This window comes from Lissotriton vulgaris, chromosome 2_1 (genome assembly GCF_964263255.1).
Source record: "Lissotriton vulgaris chromosome 2_1, aLisVul1.2, whole genome shotgun sequence".
Taxonomy (NCBI): domain Eukaryota; kingdom Metazoa; phylum Chordata; class Amphibia; order Caudata; family Salamandridae; genus Lissotriton; species Lissotriton vulgaris.
Window position 1 is genome coordinate 778880073 of NC_141687.1, and position 19954 is coordinate 778900026.

The window sequence follows — 19954 nt, forward strand, 5'->3', positions numbered from 1 at the left end:
GTTGAATGATATTTCCTGCAAGTTTACCACACCAGTTTAGCTCAATAAATAATTCCACAGCCCAAATGGCAGCAAGGGGTTCAAGTAAATATCATTGGTATATAATCAACTGGAATTTGGTCCCACTGGATATTTCAAATTAATAGATAAAAATGTCGTTGCAGCATCAACTTTATTAACTAACAGTCTCTTTGCATTTTATTTCATAGCAATTGTTTACACGTTTGAAGCAGATACAGAAAGGAGGAGCCTTGGATTACCATCCCGAGTTCTATTTACTGATCGCCCCACTGAAGCAAAGTTGACTGGAACCCTTTCTCTGGCTGGGCAGAACACAGAGAAATGTGCGACTGCCCGTCTTCATCTGCAGGTGGGGGGAGAGCTTCAGAAAGGTTTTATCTGGACTGTAGTAATGTGAAATTGTCTGTCGCTCTCTAGTAAATTTCTTGTAAAATAAGTATAAACTTGCTGGCTGTTCGCATATTTTCTTGCTAGAGCTGATTCTGATGTCAGAACCTCATGAGGCAAGGTAATGCTGCAGTCTGTGGACGTTATTGGGTGGGAGCGCCATCCAAAATGCTAGTAGAAACCCCTCAATTAGTGAATAGAGAAATGGAAAATTTTTGTTTTGATTCAACTTCTGATCAGTCCTTGTACCAGTCCAGATAATATGGAAAGAAAGTCATTAGTCACTTACAATCATTTTTCTACTGTTACAGATGATATCCTAATCTCCTGACACACATTTTCCACAGCCCCTGCCTTTTGTCACAAACTGAAAGTAAGAGGACAAGCTGGTGACCCTCTCCAGATGATCCTTTTTCTTTGACTGGTCTATGGACACTCTCAGCATTATGCATGTAACTTTATTTAATCTTTGTCTCACATGAGGGAACCTCCACTGCATAACTACTCATGATCATAAGAAAACTGCTCCGCATTTTTCACCGCAGGGACTCTCCTTCCATAAGACACCTGTTTCTTATGTATAATAGAAGAATCTGCCTGAAAGTGCTCCCCCTATGGCTAGTGTCTATGCAAACAAGATTGGTTACACCTTTCCACCCACAAAACCTATCCTGTTTTTTTAATTTCTAGAAAGGTATCTCTGTAGAAACATTTGCCTATAACCATCAATAACAGCCGTTCTACTGTAGTGTTGTCTTGGAAAATACTATAGTTCATGTTTCTAATTAATATAAGAAGTACATCCTATTGACTCCTTAAAGATGTACCTGTGGAGGTTAAAATATTTTAATGTAATTGTACCATGGTTGATGGATCCTGGATAATGGGTAATAAAGGAGTACCAAGTGTAAGTGATAGGAACAGTGTAAGTAAGCTCAAAATGTATGGCCTATGTAGGAAACTGGGTTTTTGTTGTGGTACCCTCCACACACACACCCTTTTAGCCTGGTATTTGATACCATTTTGACAGAAGTGTACTAGTTTCATACTAACCAGGTCCCCAGTACCAGTGTTCTGTCCCTAAAACTGTACAATTGTTTCCCCCAATTAGCAAGACCTTTGGCACCCTCTGTAAGTCCTTAGTAAATGGTACCCCTGGTACCTGTGGCCTGAGGTACTGAAGAGGGTCCCTAAGGTCAGCAGCACAAACTAGGCCACCCTAGGGGCCCAATCCCCAAGCACATGCAAGGCTGCCATTGCTGGCTGCATGTCTTGGTGCAGACAAATGTGAAAACACAACATGTCACACATGTCCCCTAACACTGCATGTAATATTTGTAAGTCACCCTTACAACAAGCCTGACAGCCCTAAGGCAGGGTGCTCAGTATTGCATGTGAGGGCATACCTGCATGAGCAGATATGCTCCTGGGCTGGTCAGTTCCATTACTGCCAGTACAAGTGATCAGGGAAGCTATTTTAAAACATGTGCTGGACACTGGTGAAAACGAGTTACCCTGCTACATGAAAGCTTCACGGAAGATTGGGATGTATGGTATCAAACCTCTCATATTGATAAACCAACACTAATTCCGGTGATGGATTTACCAATGCATGCACCCAGATGGCACCTTAGAAGTGCACCCTGAATACATACCAGGCTCTGGTGTGCTCCCTTACTGGTTTCTGCCAGCCTGCCACCTGAAACACTGTTCTGACCTCCTAGGGTGAGCGTCTCTGGTCTCAGGAGGCCCAGAACAAAAGTATGTCCTGGGACGATGACCTGAAGATTAGCTTCTCCAGGCCGGCAAGCTTCAAAGACCTGCTGCCTTTGGAATGTGAGTCTGGCTCCTCTCACATGAGAGCAAGCCATACCCCTTTTTCCAGGGCCCTCTTGGCACCTGGACGGGTGGGAAAATTAGCTAGTCAGGTAAGCGTGCCACCTCCAGGCTTGTACCACTCCTAAGGTGGGCTACACTGAGGTGGGCATGATTATTCAGAAGTAGCCATCTTTGTGACGGCATACTTGGGAATTCTGGGTCAGGGTTATGCCCACTTCACACAGGAATTGGTCATATAGGGGGCGTAGTGACCCCAAGGGTCAGCTCATTGGCTACTACCCAACTCTCCACTAATACCCATAAATTCAGTATTTCGGGCAGTCCCTGGCACCAGAGAAGCAGATCCTGATGACCTAAGAAGAGAAAGGACACCGAAGAGCTGCAAAAGCAGAAAGTATAGAAGTAGCAGCTGATCTGGTACCAACCCTGCCGGCCTGTCTGCACCCCTTGTCGAAAACTGCACCAAATTAGGCTATTCCTGCAGCTGTTGACCCCAGAAACCCGGGAAGACAGCCTGCCTTCAATAAAATCCCAAGACCTCCAGTGAACAGCTGACCTGTTCTCCTGCATCCTGCAAGAACTCCAAAGCAAAGACCCTGAACCGCCAATACCACACACTTGAAGCAATCACTGCACCTGACGCCCCTGGCCCAAGTTAAAGTGGGGCCATGGTGTTAACAAGGTCCCCAAGCACTCCAGAGCTCGAGGCCATTGTGGTTTGACCCCTCATGGACTCCTTGACGCCACCAGCAGCCTCTGCACGCAGGCCTCCTAAACTGCTCCTGGTTAGAAACCGATACCTAAAATCACCTATGTGTCTGTCGTCCCCGGAGAAGAGGACTCCAGGTGTCTCTACATTCCCGAGCATCACAAGACTTGAACTCCCCCTGTTGGTTCATCAAGACTGGCCTTCCAGACAGATCCTGCAACCTCTAATTGCTGTGACCGCTCTCCATAGAATCCTATTGGGCTCCCGGTGCTGTTTTTCACCTTGCCCCTGGCCACCCTTGTGCCGCTGGTGGTGTACTGCTGGTGCTGCCTTGCACCTTGCCAACCACTCACCTTAACTCCTGGAGATTAGTCCCATAATTTGCTGTATTGTACCTGTTTGCAGAACCGTTTTGTCCTTCCGTAGGATAACATTGCAGAACTTAAAAATGCACTTTTTTAACTGAAATATATAAAAATACTTGCTATTTTGATAAATTGGTGTGAATCGCCTTCTTGAGTCGTGCATGTCATTTATTGATCATTGTGTCTATTTGCAGATGTCTTGGTCTCCTCAGTGTTAAGCCTAAAGGTGCTCGACCACACTATCCCTAATAGAGTGCCTTGGGGTTGCTATAGCAAGCCCCTGTCCACTTATAAGGGAACCCCTGTACTCTTTACACGGTATGTCAGATTTATATATAAAGAGCTAGATTCCTACATCCTAATAAAGGCATGTGGGTTACATCCTCTTGCTGGTATATGATCTTGAAGCGTCTTAGGACTTGAAATGTCTTTGCCTACCTTTATAGATATTACACATCATAAGAACAGTTTAAATTCTTCAGTTTAATAGTATTGAATTTCAACAGAGCTTTGATTACTAAACAGTATCAGTAAAATCTACATGAAAACCTGGTCTTAACATGGCAAAACGGGGAGAAATGCTTATTTCTCCTAGTTTTTGCTGTTTCTATGTGTGCTGCATTGTGCAGCGCACATAAACAGCAAAACGCCATGAATGATTGTTCATGTCCAGGAAGGTGTGCCATCCTGCACATGAAGAATCATTTAAAAAAAATGACTATTTGCAACTTCTATGTGTGCCGCACAATGCAGCACACATATTAGTAACACATCACCCTTCTGGATTGTTTATGTGCAGGAAGAGACACCTTCCTGCACATAAACAATAATTCCTTCACCGCAGGCACCCTTGTACTATGGTGCTAGGCATCTGATTTTATCACCAGTGCAGGGAGAAATGCAGGGATGAGCCGTATAAATGTAAATATGGTGCATCTCTACATTTGTAAAGTGACAGAGCGCGGCTTTAGCAATTTTTGAGCTAACCCACGCTCCGCCGCTTGCTTGTAAATATAACCCACCATGTCTGGTTTCTCATAGCAGCTGTTTATCCTCTCTGGAAAGCAGGGCCGGACAGGCCGTAGCGGGCACCGGGAATGGGGTTTGGGGCCCCTGGGGGCCGGTTTTGTTACAGGGCCGTTTTTGCAGCTTAGCTGCAAAATTGGCCCTGTAACAAAATCGGCCGAAAACCAGCCCTGGCAAGGAGCTCGGCAGTACCCACAACCCTCCAGGGGTGGGGGGGGGGAGGGGGGGGCGGTCGAGCACTTTACCAGGGCCGGTTTTGGTTCCCATTCCGGCCCTGCTGGAAAGTCAACTTCTCAACCTTCGCTCTATGTTTAGGCTGGACCAGGAGCAAAATGTGTTGTACTCCGTTCTGAAGAGATGTATTGATCTACTAATTTAAATAGAGATGTGCTACATTTATCTTGTAAATGAATCCCATGAAATGCTCACTTTTTCTGATTCTCTGTTATCCATGTTAATTATGTGCAAACTTATGTCGTTTTTAGGAAAATATTAAGGATAAACTACGACCCATTCCTGTATCTGTTTCTGTGGAAATCCAAAAGTCTGCCCGTCGGGGTAAGAGACAATCAAGTACACTACCAAATCTCACTCCAGTTCTCAATTCCAATGAACCAAACACCATCAATTCCGAGGTAGGTCACTATGGGTTTCAAACTTTAAGTTCTTTTTTTTTTTCTTTTTTGTGGGTGTTGTTTTACGGAACCATCAAGCTGGATAACACTCAGTTCCAATCCTCCAATTCATGCATCTCAGCTGGGCCTGTCCTGAATTTTGATCTGTTGCCTGGAGGTCTGCCTTTACTAATAATGTTAATAGACGCCTGTCTCTCGCACCGCTAAAGGAGGTGCACTCTCCTTTCCGAGATGTAAAATTTGGCCATGCCATAAACATTTTCTTCTCTTCACCAGAATTTCTTCCCGATGCCTTTCAATAAAGACTTCGACATTTTCCAGTGGTACTGCTCCTGTACTTAAGTGCAAAGAAGCGATCATTTTAACGTTAAAAGCGCATTGTTATTTAATTTTAAACGTTTCTCTGTGTGTGTTTGTGTGTGTGTGTGTGTGTGTATGTATGTGTGTATATATATATATATATATATATAATAAAATGAGTGTTTATAGTATGTAATGTAAATTTCTAAACTTTTAAGATTCACAAGACAGGGGCAATCAAGGCAGTAGCTTTTGAACTTTTATAAACACAAGATGCCTTATGTTCAAATAAAAAGAACACTGACTGCCTTCAACTGGCCACAGTATTGGCCAAGACAGTCCGTATATATGAGTTCATTTGGCAGATCTGGTAAAGTCTGAGGCAAGCAGAAGTGAAATGGTAGCTTTTGCACGATATCTTGAAAGAAAAGATATTTTCTGCAGACATTTTTGACCTGTCATGACAAGTGAGGTGCACCTGCTAGCCCTTTCCACATTCCTTACAAAATTAGGAAATGGATGAGTAGATGCCCAAATAATATACAAGAAAAAAAGGAACATGATCAGACCAAAATGCAGGTTGCACAAATCTTCATCATAAAAGTATCATCTTATTCAACAATTGAACATTAATTAGAACTAATATCATAAAAAAACATAGAAATGACTAGATGGATAGTTATAAGATATGATCATAATCACAGATGCTAAGATAGTTATATATACTTAAAATAGGTACACAATGCAATACCTTAATCTCTGATTATACACAAAGCATAATTAAAGAATTTCAAAACTCTTTTGATAACATCCACTTGAGTATTTATTTGGTCAGTTACCTTTCCTTTTGCTGAATAAATATCCCAATTTGCTGATTACCCTCTGGACAGGTTGTTTTGGTATTTCATTTCCATGTGTAAATCATTTTTTTTCTTGTTTCCGCAAGTGCTGGGTATAGCCATTTCACAGAAGCTTTGATGCATTTTCTTCCGTGGTGACTAGAACCAGAACTGCTACCTGTTGAAAGTAACCCAAAAATAATATCCGTTCTGCACAATGTAGTCGACAACCACTCCTGCACCCTTCCACAGCTCCACTTAAACTGGCTCAAAGTAACAAGGTCCCTAAAACCAGTAAATCATTTAATAATGAACCTCATTTACGAAGTGTGACATGTAACCAGTAAACTCTAAAAATCTTTTCTTTGCTCTTAGGGTAAAATTAAAGTCTACGCTGATATCATCACTTCCTTTACAAATATTTTTCAGTTAGGCTTCAGTGTTGCAGACTCATCCTAAAGATCTTTGTTTTTTCAGTCAATGAAACATTAAGGCAAGTTGTGAAAGTCTGAGGGATCTATGGCACATATGAACTGTCTACTAACAGTAGTTCTGGAAGTCTTTGTGAGCCTGTGTTACTCACATTTTTAATCATATATGCATGTGTAAATGTGGCAAGAGCTCTTTGTGGATGCTTAAAGTGCCACATTTCCATTTGTTTTATACACCTAAACTAAAATAGGTTTCTCTGTGAAGAAACTCCTTCTGCTCCATCAATTTCAAATGTACTCCCCCACTTTACCACCTTTCTACTCTGATTACCGGCATACATTCATCTGAAAAGTTGAAGGTTTATGGATGCTAACAATCTAGCAGGTTTCTGAATGGCCACCTCTTTTGCTAGGCCTCTATTTTGAAACCCCTGCACACCACCTCAGTGAAGATTTACTCCCACTTAAAATTACTCCTGTATGGTATACTTTTATCTGTGAGTAAAGTTGCATGGTGCAAAATCTCTTTTTGTTAATCACAACAATGGATTTTTACTCATTAATGATCCTTTTTATGCATCAAAGTAAAACTTTGGTGCATGTATAGCTTTGTGAGTCTGTCCTTCAAATTCTTTGTCCTGATTACCAATAACAAATGTTCATAGTGTATGAGACAATCCCACCTTATGTTAACCATCCACTATGTGAACATTTTCATTGTGTGAGCAAATGATGTAGGATTCATGTTCAACCTTAATTTCTAGTACTTAGAGCAAATCATTCCAAGGTAAAAGGTGCAAACAGACTCTCGGATCTACACAGACACGACACTTGTGTTATATTATAACAGATAACCAGTAACTCAAGATTGTAAAGGATAAGGCTTGATATGTTCAAAACAAGAAATCTGTACCACCTTTTCTTACATCCCTCCTCATGGCCCTGGTGATGTTAGTCTTTTTCGTGAATTTACACAAGAAGGAATTCATGCATTTTAAATCAATAATATATTTGCATTACTCACTGACGGGTATAAGATCCCAACAATATATAACACTTTTACCAAAATGTTGAACATTGTTATTGCATAATCAAAATTCTAAGTTAAGTATCAAATGATCAACCCTTTTCTTCCATGTTCTGACTCCTTTAAGTTATGTTTCTAAATAGGGTCAATACTGGATGTTATGGAATAGTGATCACAATGGGCAGGTTGTTTTCCACTGTTTCCCTTTCAGGCAACAGTACTCTCAATGTGGATCTGACAGAGTTTCACACCAACCTACACCTGGGAGAGTTCAAATAGATTACTGTGACACATTATGTATTACCTTCCATCGCATACCCACATTTGTATTTCCCTCTATTGGCCTATTTGAAAGTCATCTTTGCCTAGCAGGACTAACATGAGCAATGAGCAATTGAGCCTAGGAATGTATATGTCCTTCTGTATGCAATAGCTAGGGAATCTAACCCCTGCGAAAGAGCCCTAGTAACTATAAAGGAAAATGGCACTATATAAATTGTGGTTATGTGTTGAATTGAATTTAAAGTTCAGGTTAACTGTAGGCCTTCTGTTATAGTACAAGGAAGTGACTTAGCCAAGGTGCAGCATGCTTTCTGCATACTGATCATTACAATAGCCATTGCTACTCTTGAACTCTACTGGACGGTTTGGGTGATCTAATATAAGCCAAACCTCGATTTGTGTGTTGGTAAGTAAAAACAAAAAGGAGAACTGGGAGCTTTCTTATGAACCCAGTTTAGATGCATTGAAGTATTATGAAGTAGTAAGGTAGATAATGTGCAGTGTGAGGCTGAAGGAGGAGAATGTTAGAAGCAATGTAACTCCATGTTTCATTAATGTATTTAAAGTAATACTGGAACTAAGCTTGCTTTAGACGTATATCTTTCCCAAACATTTTAAAATTAATTTTTTTCCTTGTGCGTCTGTTAATGGGAGAGCAAAAGAATGACTAAATACAAGTATGCATCTCTAAAAAAATGCAGTGCCTGTCTATTAATACCCAAACACATTTAAATCCAACTTTGCCCCAAAACATGCTTTTGGTAGAAACAGTTGTAACAGGGAGTTCATTGGTTTACCTTTAATTTACTTTGTACCCAGAGAATCTACAAATTACGGGAATGAGATTGAAAAACTCCACAATCAACTCATCCCAGCCTGGGATCTTAACAATATATCGGTGTACTGAAAACACTTAGGGCCTTATGTAGAGTTCAGCAGACAGGCTATTTAAAGTTGGGAAGACCATCCTTTTTTCGCTGGTGATACTCCTGCTGGCTCTGCCGGGAGAAACCTTAGCTCGACGGCGGAATCAACTTTGAGACATCAGTCTGAGTACCTCAGACCATCCACCCTATTTAGTACGGACATTGTAGCATAGCATAGTTTTTTTCCTGTTCGGGACCACCATAACAGAAAAAATAAAGACCACCTTACTGTGTGTCCAGGACATAATTCTTTTGTTTTTTTCCGAAGCAAACCCTTTTGTGTGAGTTAATTTTTAAAACCCTGTTTGACAGCATGAACCATGACAGTCACCCAGCAAACTTTGTGCCTTCAGAGGAGCAACCATGGTTGTAGCTTCTCTGAAGGCATAGGATCTTAGTCTGCCCTGCACCAGGCAGGTGAAGATGTCTTTGCCTTTGGAGGCTGTCGGGTATTCTGCCAAGGTAGCAGGTGGTATGAGCAGTTCAACAGGTCGCCTGCCAGAACTCTAAATAAGGCCTTTAGATTTGTATTTACTAAACTGATTACCTTTTACTGTGTCAGATTGCTCAATGGGTGCAATTCAAAGGTTCTCAAGAAGGTAAAAAATGCAAAAACACAAGGACTGAGTTACTTTTTAAAAGCAAAATCCATACAACATGCCTTACTTTTTCATTAGTAGAATGTTTGTCGAAGAATCTGAATAAAGTGCTTTATATGTCAACAAACTAGTTTCTAAACCTTCTCAACACATATACATGTATAAGTAGTTTTATTAATTTTATTTAATAAACAGTCGATTGCAAGAAAATGTTGTGTTTCAACTAGGCACATCAATCACTTCATGTATAGTATGTCAAAACTACCTTTGTTTGATGAACCCTGGTGAGAAATATTTAAAGAATGTTTACCAAGAATTACTCTTTGAGGTTTGTGGTTAAACAATGTGATACCTGCATTCAGGAACAAAATAGTTGAGCAATTAGCCCACTCCGTGTAATTCTCTAGAGGTTTTAGTACCCTGGCATGACATAGCTTGCTGCATAGTTCATGGAAACTGACCTTATGATTAGGCCTAATTGAAGACACTACATAATTTATTATGTATTTAAATAACATTTTGCCTGAAAACGCAGTTGCAGTGCAAGCTTAACTGCATGTTCCTATAAATCCTTGGAAATAAAACCCCCCTAGCAAGGAAAACTCTGAGGGAATAAAAACAGTATAATTTTCAGAGGGTAAATGCACCACTCATTGTGTTATCAGGTGCATCCATTAGCTGGGTCCAAAAAGACATAACAAAAATGACTTTCTTTGGTAGGTGTTCGTGGTAAGATTATGCTGAAAATCAATGTCTCTTGCATTACAGGTGCAATTCTTAAAAGAGGGCTGTGGTGATGACAACATATGTCGCAGCAACCTGAAATTGGACTACAAATTCTGTATCCAGCAAGGAGATCAGGAAAAATTTTCTTATTTACAACTGTAAGTTCAGCATCTTCTGTAAAAGGACATTTGTTCTCATCATGGAGCTTTTAGAATATGGTTAGGCTTTCTTGTTTTCAGTTTCTATTTTTAGTAAATCCTGGTGTGGTTTTTTCAGTGTTTTCATTACCTTAAAAAAACTCTGGTTATCATTGGTTGCACATTTTCACGCCATTAAAAACAACAGAAACAGTGTTTTTCTGGTGTTTATGGAATGTCTTGTTTTATTGTTGCTTGCTTTCTGAACTGGTAGTGCTTGTGTATAGACAGCGTGTGTACATGGTATGTGAGGTCCAAATACATTTTTACAAATCAAACTTATTGTAGTACACTATACAATAATTCTTTAGTGAGTCTTTGGCCAGGCACGCTCACTCTTTCCTTCTCATGAAACGCTTATCTGTGAAAAGGTCCTCTCAACATTGGCACTTGAGACGGACAATGCCAAAACTGCCAGTACACAATTTGCTAAGTCAGGCCACTAACCTAGTTTTCCATGCCAATACTGGTGCACCTAAAGATTGTGATTCTCTGGGACAGGTTCTGAAATATGTGTTGAATTGGGTGCATATGCCCTCAATTACTGAAGCGTTCATAAACAAAGCAGTACTTTTCAAAGTCTGAAGAAAATATGGAAGGGATCTAGAACTTGCACAGAGTACCTCAGTGAGGCTTCATTAACTTCAAATGCCATGGTTAGTTAAGGGACATTTCTATGCATCATTGCAAGCCATTCCCATACACTATAAAGTAAAATTTCCTGAATTGCTCTACAACATTCCTTTGCTTACCAAGTGGCAGGAATTCTAACATAGAGCATGTTGCAGTGCCAAAATCACTAAAAGTGTCACCCAGCCTATTCTCAAGGAGATGTTTCACATCTACACCAATTACACTGAACACTTTGTAGACAGGGTGTTTTTAGACTCCAGTTTTTAATGTCCTCTAGAGCAGTCATGTTTTCCTATAAAAACTTAAGAATGGGGTAGATTGTACTTTTTTCATGTCACTATCAATATTACAGAATAGCCTCACATTTCTTGGCTTTGGCATCATCACAATGCAAATATTTTTTAAATGGTCGCCACATGGATAATATAGCATTCACAGCCTCTAGGACTGAGACTCACCGGCTAAATGACAAAGTTAGGATGACTCTTTCTTTGATGCCACATAAAGCACAAAGGAAGAAATATTTTCATTTCAGCTCCTGGGCATCACAAAACAGTGTACCAGAATGGACTACAAAGTCAATAGCCTGCTTCATTAACTCTGAAGATTGTAGAGATGCTTCCAGCATACTATCTAGCAAGTGGCAAGGATCTCTTACAGGGAAGCACTTCAGCTCAGCTATCGATATTGACAGGTCATCGTACAACTTTTTCAAATGCGTAGCTAAATTACTGCAAATACAAACAATATTATTCCAATCTTTGTTGAACTCGGTAAGAACATTTTGCAGCAGCATTCCAAGTGACACTGCGTTCCATGTTTTCCAAACCTCTGGTGTCATGTTTCCACCACTATCTCAGATGCTTGGTGACCACACTCTTTTCACATATACCTGTTATTGAATGTTTAAGGCCTGGGGTGTTTGGCAATTCACCTACTATCAATAATGACTCTCTAGAAAAGGGGGCTGATTTATCAAAGGGTTTCATCCATTCTCTCTCTCTGGATAAATGTGAGGGTAAATATTGGGAAAGATTCTTATGAAACCCGCCATTTTACCTATCACTGAAATCAAATGGAGCCAAAATATCAAATATGATTTTGATATTTCCTAATTCTCTAGTTTATAAAATAATTAAATAAGACCTAAAACATGCTTCTAAACCCTGCATCTTTAACCCCTTCCATGCTCCCGTCGGCCGTCCCAAGCACTACCTGGCTGGTGCCGCGCCAACTACTTAGAACACCCGCACTGCGCCGAAATAACGGCCGCGGTAAACGGGTTAAACCAAAGATCACAAAACTGAAAAAATTAAGAAGAAACAATATTTTAGTGACATCCCTAAACAACAAAACTCAAGCAGAATAATTTTAGCCTAGTCTTTCTTGTTGCTGCCATGTAAAACCAAGTTACATTGTATTGGCCCCTTCAGGAAGAAATCAAACTGACTTTCACTAATATATTCCTTTCTTTGAATAGCATTTAGTTTGTGGTTGGAAGGTGTTTTTGGAGGGTTTATATGTTTACACTGCTGATGGCTGTTTTCCTTTTGGTGGGGTTTTATCAGTTATTATAGGTTTAAACCTAAAACCAGATAGCCTAAATATGGTATATGAAATATTAAAAGTTTTGTTGAAAAGCATATTGGTGAACAGAGCTGTAAAATATATATTTTATTTTGTAGGGTCTGAACTTTGCACATTGTGTTGCCTTTCATTTAATTGTAATGAACATCTTTCTTTTGTAAACATCAACCATTGTAATTAATCAAATGTTAAGATTTACTAAAGTAGCCTCCTCATTTCTTATAGTAGGTTCAGGTCATTACACAGTAAACTATGTGGTTTGCTGCTCTTTTTTTTGTTAGTCCAGTAAAAGCTCTGTTTATTATCAGCAAATTCCTTAGACATCCCTAAAGCCTTTTATTCTTTGAGTATTCATGTGTATGTCCATTATCAAATATGCAGGAATACACAATAGCCTTGTATTCCAGACAGTTTTTTAAATACTTCAGTCCATGTTAGCAGACAAAACAAACTTGAAAATTGCATAAAAATCAAGTGCAGATGACAAATAATGTCATCCTACCACACCACAATGCTCCCTATAAGCACTCGTTTGGACTTTTGGGCAGTGAACAACTGCACCATTCCAAGCATGATTTTTTCTTCTCCTTGTATGTCCACAAATGTTTTTTTCTGGAGTATTTCCATGCTCCCTTCAATCATGATTACAAGATATTGTGTGTATGATGAATCTAGTGAAGTGAATGGATAATGGAAAAGGATAGGACGGACTCACTATTTACAAATGTTTAGTAAGTGTGTATTTGTTATTTGTAGAGCACAAACCTAGCTTGAGAGCAGAGCAACATAGTATGGAGGAATGGCCCCCAGGAGGATACAGTCATGTTAGCCACAATGATAGATAGTCTGGCCAGTTGAGGTGTATGTTCAGCTTTTTTCTGAATTTGGGAGAGGCTTTGATGTCAATGGGGATGCCATTCCAGATTGGCAAAATATTTATGGAGAAGGCATGCATTCTATTTTTTCCCTTCTTGCAGTGCTTTGTCTCCAGTCTGGTGATGTCCAAGCGTCTGCGCTGGCAGTGTACTTACGGGTAGATTGTTAGCCAGAAAAGCTGGTTTAAGGTCCTTGTAAGAGATGCAGGTGGTCTTGAAGATGATCAGACAAGTCAATGGAACTAATGTAGGTCTTAACATGTGCGTGATGTATTTGAACCTCTCCGAGCCTTCGATCAGCAATGCTACTGTTTTATGGGTGCTAGGGTGGTATTTAGAGGAACCACTGAGTAGGGCAGTGCTTCCATCTACGTGAAAGCACTAAGACTTGTACTGTTGTTCTGAAGTCCGCTTCCGGGAGTAACAGTTTCACTTAGTCAGAAGCAGTCTTGCCCTTCCTAGTGATGGTTTTATTGACGGGGAGTTTGGTGTCGAGAATGAATCCCAGAGATACTGCATGGTCTATCAGCTAGGAGCAAAGTCTGGCATGCTCAAATTGGAGAGCCAGGCAGTGAGTGTTCGTGTTGGCACACAGAAGGAATTCAGTCTTTGTGGGGTTCGGCTTCAGGAAGTTGTCATCAAAGACTAAGTTTGAGGCAGAATCTGAGCCTCTTCATGTCCCTGGATGTGAATCATTTTAGCATAGTCCCTGAGATTCCCATTCATGTTCTCAGGGTGTTGATCAGAGTTAGATGGTCGGCTGTGCTGAAGGCTACAGGCCAAGAGTCAAGTTGGAACAAAAGGCAAGGATTGTTTCTGACGTTAAGGAGGAGGATGTCATCAACAAATTGCAGTGTGTCCATCTCAGTCCTGCAACATGGTTAGCAGCTTGATAGGTAGTCCTGTGTTACATAATTCTTGCAGATTGGCATCTGTTGGTAAGTTGCAACTGGTTACTTTCCCTATGAACAGCAAGTGGGGGATGGAGCAAAAATTGGTGAGGTTCGCAGAGTCGCATAAGGTTTCTTTAGATGGGTAAGGATTTGGTTTGTCTTGATAGCATCTGGGAATGTTCCTTAGTTTAGGAAGGCATTTGATTATGTGATCAAGTGGTATAAGGGTTTCTCCTTGTAGTAATGTGATGAGGGTAAAAGGAAGGGTATCACATCACCTTCATACGAGATTGTATTGAGAGAGTTAAAGATATTAGGTAGATCCATGTGTGAGTTTGATGGTGGTAAGGTTATAGCGGATGGCAGGATGTGAGGCGACCAAGGAAGTGTTGATGCTAGATCTGATGATTTTTGCCTATCTTCTTGGTGAAAAAGATCTGACTGTGTTGGATTTTCATCTGATTATTTCTGGGAGAAATGTTTGAAGTCCTTGGTGTTGGTTTCCTCAGTGATGTTGTTAAAACCTTTACTGTGATAATGAAGAATCGCCGGGCCTGGACAGTCTATGAATGACTAAGTCTTGCTCCCAATTTGAGTGTGCTGTCTGTGTTGGATTCTATAACCAGTGGGGCTGTGAACATTCAAGATGTCTGTATGATGGAAGTAAGAACCAGATTTCTCGGAAGAGCCTATTTAGGTTGTATGTAGTGGTGTCTGGAGCATGTATGACTGCAAAGTGTGATTTCAGCTGGATGTATTGTGTTATAGAAGGGATGTGTACCTGTGAGTGGTATGTGAATGGCATAAGAGTCATTAGATGTGAGAGTGGGTTGAATGTTTATGTGATCTGGGTGTAAGTGTTAGAAGGGTGTGCATTGTGTAGTTTGTGAGGCACATGGTGAAGATTTACCAGGAGCAGGGGTTTTGGCACCAGGTCATACCACACCGGTCCAAAGATGACACTCTTGACTGTCGCTTTTAACTTGGCACACCAAGTGAAAGACACCCTGAGGGACAGGATTGTGTAATCTCTTTGCAGACAGGAAAACAAAGATACTTGCTGGTTGGGGGATGCTGCTGGAAGTCCACTTGACCTTCCGGCATTGCCAGACAGGGCTTTTTGTCACTGGTATTGATGAATGTGTAGACCTTCACAGGTCTGAAAATATAGCAGCTTGCTCGTTGACGGGATGCCATTCAAAGGTCATGTGGCGCTCCAACATTGCCAGCTAGGGTACGTTTGGTACCTCTTCAGAAAGAAGAGCTTTGCTCCCAATAAAACATTTTTAAAAAATCCTTTCAAAATAAGACCTGCTACATCTAGGTTGGTAGTAAATGGCTCATGCTACAAGGATTCAATTTCTTTAATTATTTTTAAGGAACAATGACCTTGTTGAGTTTTAGAAATCTCCACCGACAACAACCTCCAGAAGCCTGCTCACAACAATTGTAAACAACCTATCTCTTCACAGTCCCTGTGGTTCTTTAAAAAAATGCTAGCCATGTTTGGATTTTCCTAGTGTACTAGGTGTGAATAATGAGTATTCACTAACCTAATTATCCATTTACTGTTAGCTGTTCTTTCCCTCTTTTACTCAAGGCCATAGGAACAACTAACTGGGTTAATGCTCTGATTACTTACCAGCAGGCTTCATTACTCAGAGTCATTGCCTTCCTCCTAACTTGGTGACAAGTATTGGCCTCTTGCTCACAGATTTCCCATTTACAAAAGAAAAAAACTCTTCACCCCTTCTAATATGGTCAACACTAATGCTTCCTGTGTTTCTCAGTACTTTAAAAGAAGCAAAGGAGAAGAACTTCCTGTAATCATAAAACCAGATTATTATCAAACCAAAAAGTAATTTTATATCCCAGGAAGGTGGGCAGCAGTAATGATGTGAGCAGGAAGACAATGACTCAGAGTAATGCAGCTTACTGGTAAGTAATCTCAGCATTACCTTCTCAGCACTCTTCTTCCTTGCAGTCCTAATGTGATGAGCTTATACCAACCCTGGATAAAATTGCACCATGTATCAGAAAGATCCCATCCCGGAAATGATCCTCACCTCGCTGCCGATGATACATATACGGCATAGGGGTCCCGCTTCCACATCGTCGGGGTCCAGTAGAGGGTGATGCAGGTACACTGAGGGTGCCGAGCGTCGAGGGCGTAAGTAGTACCTACGATCCAACGGTCAGTTCACCATGAAGCTAAGTACCGATTGTAATGCCAATGACTCACTCTATGTTTTCCTCCCCTTTTTCTGATAAACGAGCAGGGTGTGCCAATTACGTTCCCACCCCCCTCCTGTGACCCATGGTGTTCCTCCGAAACACCAACAAAGTGAGACATTTTAACTATGTTTTTATTGACGGGATCTGCTTGTACCATTAATTTGATCGCAAATCGGAACCTCCCGGTTTTTAACCTACCTACACACCGAGCTCGTACCACAAAATAGCACGTAGCACTTCCCTCTGATTAGTAGCTAAGGTGGTGATAACGATATGGCTATGTCGCACCACTATTGTCTCTGAACCACATTTAGAGCACCATTGACTTACGGTTACCATCAGAACAAATACTAAATATATGTCTTGTTCTACATGTATGTCTTTGTCCTTTTATTTTCAGGTGCAGAAACCGCAAAGTTGAAGCCTCCAAAACCTGGAGTGACTTAGGAGACTTACCTGTCTTCCTAAAATGTTTGCACTTTTTCACTGTTTTTCATTATTTTCACTTTCACGTCCCTAGGTAAGGGTGGGCCTTAGCGCGTCCATACCGCCAGGGTTTAAATACACCTTTCTAGTCCTGAAGAATTAACCGGTAAATTTACACCGTTTCGTGGCAAGAAACATGTCGACTGATATTTAGGAAACTACCACTCAACTAAATATGGACTGCTTCCATACACATTGATTTTATAGTACTGTCTTTAGTGAGCATAGAATAAAGTTCCTCTTGATACACTACAGACTACTTTTAATTCCCTCACCACTCATTAGCTTATTTTTGCACAAAACACGCCCTAATTCTCACCAACCTGCTCCGCAGTAGATCTGGCATTGTAGCACACCAAAGAGACATTTGGTCTCTTTGGTGGAGCCCAATGATGAAGCATGTCATCACCAGGTGGTGAGTGAGGGCTTTCTTTAAACATCCTAAAGCAGGCCGTTTAAAACCCTTCTCTTTTTGCTCCCTATTTGTGGTTAAATGTAACCCTAGGACACTCTTTACCTGTTTATTGATCAGAAAGAAAACGAACAAGATCCAGCTTGAACTGCTATTCCCAATGTATTTATTTGCAATACAGAAATTAAGTAATTGTAGACGGCACCACTCCACCAAAAGAAAAAAACAATCTCCTGTGCTCAGCTTTTAGCAACAAAATGTATTGGGCAAGACTCGTGAGGCTGCTTCCCTTAAAGGCCGGTTGAAGACTTACTTTTTGTGGATCTACCCGATACTGAAGGAAGAGGGACCCTAGCTTTTGAATAGGACAGGAAGATAGCGGCTTTCACCCATTTACTAAAGAAAGATCTTGTTGGTTTATGCCCCCTTCCTGTCAGACCAGAGGTAACACAAAGAGCATCTATTTGCCTAAAATAAGATGTTCTGTCCAGATAAATAGACAAAGACCTGTGCCAATCTAAAGTATACCTTAAACTCTCCTGATCTGCATATGTATTATTTAAAAACACAGGAAGCACCAAATTCTGAGAATGGTGAAAAGATGAGAAAACCTTGGGTTGAAAGGCAGGATCCGGTCTAAGGACAACCTTTTATCAAAGACTCTTATGAAAGGGTTATGAGAAAGCAGAACCCCAGTGTCCCGCAATAGTCTACCAGAAGTGTTGGCTACTTGGAAAAAAACCCTTATAGGTCAGAAATTCTAGACCTACTTGTTAAAGAGGTTCAAAAGGGCTCTCCCTCAAATTGAGAACCAACAGAAGACCGAAAGCTGTATGGGAGAGTGACGTACTGGCATTCTTAGGGCAAAACTACTTCAGAAACAATGAGCTAAATTGTCTATAAGAAACCAGTCTACACCCCTTATGGCTTTTATGGCAGACAACTGGCTCCATATGGTGGCGACTGCTAACCCCCAAAAAAGCGATCCTTAAAAAATGCCAATACTGAATTTCCATCACAAGATGAGGCTACTGGATTCCTCCAGAGACACCAGAAGTTAAAATTCCTCTCATAAAGTTTGAGAGTTGCAGGCCTTCTGGAATTCTGGATTGAAACTGCAGCATTGTGAGATCATCATGGGGCTGTTGACATCATCCTTTCAATCTCCAAGTTTCCAATGCCACACTGCTGCTCTTTCTCGCTGAAAGAATTGGGCGGCTCAGAGGAGCTGGAGAGGGTGGAAAAATTAGAGAAGGCACGATCTACCGCTGAAGGAGGGGATACCTAGATCTGTGAGTCCAGTTTGGGGCCACGTCCATTTCTTCTGCTTGATCTGATATGATTTTCCGCATCATGCATACCTAATGGAATGCTTCTGAAGCCTTAGAGAATGAGGAACCACAAATTATCCAATTGTTTAGGTAGGGGAAATCCAAGATGCCCAAGGCATGACGATTAATCATCAGGGGACCTAAGGTCTGTGTGAAGATTCTTTGGGCTGAAGAAAGGCAGAAGGACAAGATACAAAATTGCTAGTAATCTCCTGCGACTGCAAATCTTGGGAATCCTGAAGCACAACAATGCGTTGATAGGCATCTAATAAACTAAGGAAGCCAGATACACCCTCTGTGAACAAGGGGAATAATAGGACTGAAACCATCTGGAACTTTATATACTGCACATAGTACTTCACCTTTTTCAGATCCAGAACCGGGCAAAGTCTCCAAAGGGTTTCTGGACAAAAAAAACATCCAGGTGTAACCACCCTGTCTTTTCTCTTCATGGGAATCAGTCCAATTACCCCTTTGAGACAAGGGCCAGTTCTCCCTCAGTAGAGCTTGATGTCATCAAGTCAGATAGAACAAACATTGTAAACTGGAAGAAAAGTCTATTTTGTATTATTCTGATATAATTTGAAGAAATAACTAGTCCATTATTGATGCTTTCCATGCATGGTAGTATAAAAAGATGTTTCCTCCAACCCTCCTGGTGTAGTCATGACTTCTGGGAGGAGGGTGTGGTAGTGCTGAATGTAGGTTGGGTCCAGAATTTGCCCTGGCCATGACATCTACCTCAAAAGCGCAGGTTTCCTCCTCTTGAGTTACAAAAGGCACAATAAAAACCTACACTCCGTTTCTTGTAATAAGGTTGTGAGGGAGCCACCAGTTTCTTGTCTTCAGCTGACTTCTTCACAGCATCTTTCAACAGTAGACCAAGTGGCTTACTCCCAGTGAAAAGAATATGTGATACCACATTTCCAGTTTCTGAGCCACAGGTGTCCTCTGGCAGAAACTGAAGTTCTTGAGGCAGAGGCTGATGCACACAACTTTTCAAAAGAGGACTGTGAAGAACCTTACTACGTAATCCATCATGGATTGCCCTTCCATACCGTCTCCACCCTGCCCTAGTTCTTCAACCAAATCCCTGAAATTCAAATCATGTAGCAGGGATTGGCCTGCATATTTTGCATAAGCACGAGTTCGAATGGCGAAGTTCGAAGTGGCATAGGCTGGTCTGATTGCTC

The 19954-nt window shown here is 41.0% G+C and overlaps 1 protein-coding gene across 3 annotated transcripts in view; it reads left to right on the forward strand.

Annotated features, from left to right (window-relative positions):
* ITGA6 (integrin subunit alpha 6) overlaps positions 1 to 19954 on the forward strand; it is a 253051-nt gene that overhangs the window by 180944 nt on the left and 52153 nt on the right. For all 3 annotated transcript variants that reach the window (XM_086956131.1, XM_086956134.1, XM_086956133.1), the window contains exons 12-14: positions 210 to 370; positions 4833 to 4982; positions 10155 to 10270. In XM_086956131.1, the coding sequence (XP_086812257.1) occupies positions 210 to 370; positions 4833 to 4982; positions 10155 to 10270 (427 nt within the window). The remainder of the gene's footprint in view (positions 1 to 209; positions 371 to 4832; positions 4983 to 10154; positions 10271 to 19954) is intronic.